The sequence below is a fragment of the Hermetia illucens genome, chromosome 1, assembly GCF_905115235.1.
Source record: "Hermetia illucens chromosome 1, iHerIll2.2.curated.20191125, whole genome shotgun sequence".
Classification (NCBI taxonomy): Eukaryota; Metazoa; Arthropoda; class Insecta; order Diptera; family Stratiomyidae; genus Hermetia; species Hermetia illucens.
In genome coordinates this window covers 118,906,513-118,912,021 of record NC_051849.1, presented here as the reverse complement: position 1 = coordinate 118,912,021, position 5,509 = coordinate 118,906,513, and the positions used below count along the sequence as shown (strand labels likewise).

General features: G+C 43.9%; 1 protein-coding gene across 1 annotated transcript; it reads left to right on the top strand.

The window, feature by feature from the left end:
- Positions 1-736: 736 nt before the first annotated feature.
- On the top strand, positions 737-1,795 carry LOC119661154. Its single transcript, XM_038070370.1, has 2 exons — positions 737-760; positions 1,173-1,795. Exons 1-2 carry the CDS (start codon positions 737-739, stop codon positions 1,776-1,778), a joined length of 630 nt encoding a protein of 209 aa, XP_037926298.1. The 3' UTR covers positions 1,779-1,795.
- The last annotated feature ends 3,714 nt before the right edge of the window (positions 1,796-5,509 follow it).

Sequence of the window (5,509 nt, the reverse complement as noted above, 5' to 3'; positions counted from 1 at the left end):
CAGTTCTGAAGGCAGAACACAGCCTTCAGGCTATTCTTCTGTAAACCGTACTCAGTTTATATGCATTGCCTGAAACCTGCAGCGCGTTTCCCCAAACTGGGACTGCATACAGCTTGATAGTACTCACCACCCTGGCTATGAGCAGCCTGTACGTGTGCCGCGGTCCTCCTAGCTTCGGCATCATCCTTGCCAGAGCCATATTCGTGGTGGATGCTTTTTCGCAAGTATTCTCTATGTGTATTTGCGAAAAAACATCCACCATTAGTATGACTCTGGCAAGGATGATGCCGAACGGCTGTCCGTCTATTCATCTGTCTGTCTGATTGTCACTCCCGGAGAACATGTGATCTGTGTGCCCGTTACATGCTTCATGCTTACATGTGCTTCCCATACATGCGAAAGGAAGGCGTAAATTTTCTTTTCAAAGAACATGGTCACCTGATGTATCAAATAAAAGAACTCAATTAGCACTTTTCGAAACTGGCCTTTTTCTGATATGAGGTGAAAAATAGGCGGGATGAGGCACAAAATTTGTGCCCCAAAAAGTGAAACAGGTCTAGTTCTCAGAATCTATCCAACCGAAAAATCTGGAAAAAATCACAGTGATGCAACTATATTAAATATAGGCCTCAAAATACATCGCACTCCGATATTAACATGTTTTGGAAATTTACCTGAAAGCCCCTCTCAAGTCCATCCCAGGAGTACAAAATTTTACGTCAGCATAGCATTTCAGATGAATTTATATTACCCGAAACATGTATGACGTCATCATCATATAAATAATAATAATCGTTGGCGCAACAATCCATATTGGATTACGGTCTTGGAGTGTGTTAGAGCACTTCATTCAAGACCGTAACGGTACGCTACTGCACTATGTCGCGCTGTAGGAGGCAATGTAGTCAGCATTGCGCACGCCCGAGATTATTACCCTGATTCGACTCAGGTACTCATTCACAGCTGAGTCGACTGGTATCCGACATCAAATCACGATACAAATCCCTCTGCCACCAGCGAGATTTGAACCGCGACCTCCCGTACGATAAAGAGCATTATAAGCCTCAGAATCAGACGAGCAACGTGCATTAAGGCTGGAAAATCTTCGTTCGTCTGAAACATCTGAACAACGAGAAGTGAGGTTAGAAACTGATGGAATACGTACTATTCAGGCCCGTTCGTTTGAGACAACTGGACAACGGGAAAGAAGGCTGCAAAATGATCGAATAAGCACCGCTCGATCAGAACCAACACTGCACGCTGATTTAAATCTTGGTGTATTCTATTATGACAGTAATATTTATTACAGTGTTCATCCAAGTGTCGTCATTGGAAAAATGGATGAAATTTGCATGTATTGTAGCGCCCTCAAATTTAAGAACGAAACTCCAGGAATATGCTGCACCAGTGGAAAAGTTAAACTACCAGAATTACATCCACCGCCCGAACCACTATCAACGTTGCTATCAGGCGTTACACCTGAGTCGAAGCATTTCTTGCAAAACATCCGCAAATACATTTCATGTTTTCAAATGACATCGTTCGGTGCAAAGAATATCGTACGCGAAAATTGCATGCCAACATTCAGAGTCGAAGGGGAAATTTATCATCGTGCCGGATCGCTTCTACCATTGCCGGACCCCGATCACAAACTTCTTCAAATTTATTTCATGGCAAACAGTGATGAACAAATTGAACAACGATGTCATTACAAAGCGGCACTAGACGAAAAATCATGGCTGCATTACAAGCCCTTTTCGAACAACACAATGAATTAGTTCAGTTGTTTAAAACCGTCATTCAACGAATGCCAGCCGCTGACTACGCAGTTGTACTTCGAGCAGATAAAAGACCCGTTGGCCAATGCACCAACCACAGTTAGATACTAGACAGCTACCTCACTCCCCCTTTCCCCTCAAGGGGGGAAATCAGTGCGAGTACACACGATTTCAAATTGTTTTGCCCTTGAGCATGAGCGAGATGTACCGAAAACCCGATCAACTGTGTTTGACATACCGTCCGGATTTGCCAATGTATTGGTGAGATTGGCAAGTTTTTGCTTATGTATAAGTGAATACGTGAAACAACTTTTTGCTATATGGGTGAGCACGCCGTAGTACCAGAATAGCAAAAGCTCACCGATCTCTCTCTTACCAATACGATTTGACGAAGATTATGCCTTTTCCTTGTTTAGCGTCTCTGATGTGTACAGATAAGCTTCTGCAAACACATTTGCAAGTGGGGTCATTTTTGTAAGGGTACTGCCTATAGTAGATCTACTGTGGCACCAACAATCGATGAAGTGGCGATCGTGATAGTTGACGAAGAATTCGAATCGCGCGACATAATTCTTCATGGCAGCAGTGGTGACGTTCAGCGAGTCTCCGAGACTAATCGCTCATACGATTATGTTTTAGCGAGGAGAAAATGAGTATCATTCATCATCAAAATAAGAAATCACACAAACGAGGAAATGCATAAGAAAGTCAGTGCCATGAATTATTATTCGTATCGATTGATGATTCTTCAAGACGCTGAACAATCATCTTCGGACCGCCATGATATTACCGCACGCGTATTTAAACAAAAATTGACATGTTTGATGGATTCTATTATTAAGCATCACGTTTTTAGAGAGATAAGCTGCTGGATGTATTCCCTTGAATGGCAGAAAAGAGGATTGCTGCATGGACATATTTTGGTTTGGTTAATCAACAAAATTACGCCAGTTTAAATTGACCAAATCATTTCAGCAGAAATACCAGATAAGGACATTTATCCAGACTTATTCGACGTCGTTACCAAAAATATGATTCACGGTCCATGTGACGCATTCAACAATAATTCACCATGCATGTCTGATGGGAAATGCACGAAATGATACCCAATAAAGTTGCCTTCTGCTACCATCACTGGCAATGACGGATACTCACTGTATCGTCGACGATCAGTTGATGTCGAACTCGATCATCGTTGAGTTGTGTCACATTCACCATTGCTCTCAAAGACCTTCAAAGCACACATTAATGTTGAGTATTGCAATTCCGTAGCCTAGCTAACGACGAAATCTATGAGCGATACCATGACCGTCAGGTTGTGGATAAAATCCGGCTCAATAGGATCACTCTCCATTCGACATCAACAACGGTCTACGACAAGGGGATGTCCTATTATGCGTCCTCTTTAACGTGGCCCTCGAGAAAGTAATCCGTGATGCTGAGGTAAATGCAAGAGGTACGATTCTCTTTAAGTCCACCCAACTGTTGGCTGACGATATCGACATCATGGGAAGAACCACCTAAGACGTAAAAACTACCTTCGAGCAGGCGCGAGATCTTGGGCCGCAAATCAATGAAGGCAAGACAAAGTATATGGTGGCAACGTCAGCACCGAAAACCAACCAACCAACAACATCAAACCGCACTGGTGAAACGAGAAGAATAAAGATAGGAGAATACAACTTTGAGACCGTTGATAATTTCTCCTATCTAGGGTCGAAAATCACAACCGATAACAGTATCCTCGCACGGTTGTTGTCAGTCAACAGAACCTATTTCAGCTTACAAAAACTGTTTCGTTCGAAACGTCTTACCATACAATAACCGTTAACCGCCTCGAACGATTTTCCTCCTCTTCAATTTTCGCAATTAATTTTCCTTCCTTAGAAACTTTTTGATATATTTTTATCACTTTTGGCAAACACACAGCACAGGAACCCTGCGAACTCGGGATTTTCCAATTTTAATTGCTCGAATCAAAGTGCGAACGAGATTCACTAATTCACAGTAATTCACCTGATCGAACTTTTGTAAGCATCTCAAAAAGAACACCTCATCTTCCCGCGATGCCTAGCACTTCTCCCCCCCACCGAAACTCCCAAAATCGTTCCCGGTGCCAATCCAACAACTTTCTTCTCCTCAAAAGTAAACTTCTCCAAAATAATGGATTTAATAATGTGCAATCTGCGGCGAACATTAGCATAATTGCACATTATGAAATGCATTACTTGAGCAAATTAATTCAGAAAGAGGCGAATGAGATTCCGCTCCCATCGCGAAGCGACGGTCACCACAGGGTAGCTGGGTTTCCGAGACCCGCTCGGGAAAAGACAGCTGAAGACCAGTGACACAATCACTGCTGATAAGCGTCTGATTATCGGCGTGCTTACGACGAAAAAAGGCCAAAAATCCAGGCAGTGAGTTAGTCCTTGAAGTCCTTCGTGTGAGCGACGCCCAGGTTACGACCCTCCATGTCCTCCAACTCGTATTAAAACTTCGCTTTCACGAACTTCCGATCCAATTTGGAAGAGGAAGAGCCGCTTATACACGATATGTCTGAAATTCACGAGCTCGGGATCGCAAGTTTTATCCCCTTTCATGTGTCTCTCTTGCTTGGACGATGCGCCTCTGAACCTCTGCTCTCAGAATATCAGGTTTATCCTGAGAACAGACTTCCAAGGTCGCATCATGAAAGGTGCTCAATTGTCGTAAAAGGGCGTAGGTACTCCCATGGGTGACCATGCTCTGCCCAAAAACGACGTGATAGGGGAAGCCCCCATCGAGACGTCTTTCGCTGAACGAAAGGGACAGTTGATGGATGATGCAGTATAAATGTGTTGAATGCCATACTGGTTCAAAAGACCGTTGAAAACCACGGATTTGAATTGTACCCCATTATCAGAGGTGTCGACTCAGGGACTCCAAAGACATGAAAGATTCTCTTCTCCAAGTACTCAGTCAGCACGTTCGCGGTAAACTGTTTAATCGGCTCCACAAATGAAAACTTCGAGAGAGAATTGAGAACGACTATTGCTCCTATATTTCCTGCGCGAGATCTGGAGTATGGTCCGATCAAATCGATATACAAGCGTTAAAACACCCGATCGGAAATGAGCACTTTTCTCATTAGAGGCTGGAGCGTTCGGTTGGGAGCTTTTGACGTCTTGCACGTTTCACAATTGCGGATATAGTCTTTAACCTGGGAAACCATTACAAGCCAATAAAACCACAACCGCAGTCTACCCAAGGTTTTCCTCTCCTGAAGCATGATTGATTCGCTTGCATAGCAATGCATCGCACACCTGCAGATCAGGAAGTTTTTTGGAGTTCTCTCTAATACGCTCGATCAGTTGCAAATAGTCCGCACACCGAAAATGTGGTGAATTAAAATCAACGTCCTCGTTGTTCCCACTTCTCTCCAAAGCATCCACCTCCGCTGGTGAATCCACTCGAGATAAAGAATCCGGAACCAGATGTTGTGATCCCTTCCTGTGTTTGATAATGAACGAAAATCCTTGAGCCTTCAGTGCCCATCTGGCCAGTCTACCGTGAAGATCGGACTTGTTCATCAGCCATTTGAGCGGAGCGTGGTCAGTTACCACTTCGAATGTTGTGCCTTCAATATACGCTCGGAATTTGCGCACTGCCTCCACCGCTGCCAGACAATCCTTCACTTCATCTCCCTCCTCTGTCTTCTGCATCACCACCGCTCCTATGCCATGTTGACTTGG

Bases quoted from the DNA above. Each gene is read 5' to 3' on its own strand.
- LOC119661154 (XM_038070370.1), top strand. From the start codon at position 737: ATGAATTTATATTACCCGAAACAT. The intron at 761-1,172 runs GTATGACGTCAT...CGTACTATTCAG, and splicing joins ATTTATATTACCCGAAACAT to GCCCGTTCGTTTGAGACAAC.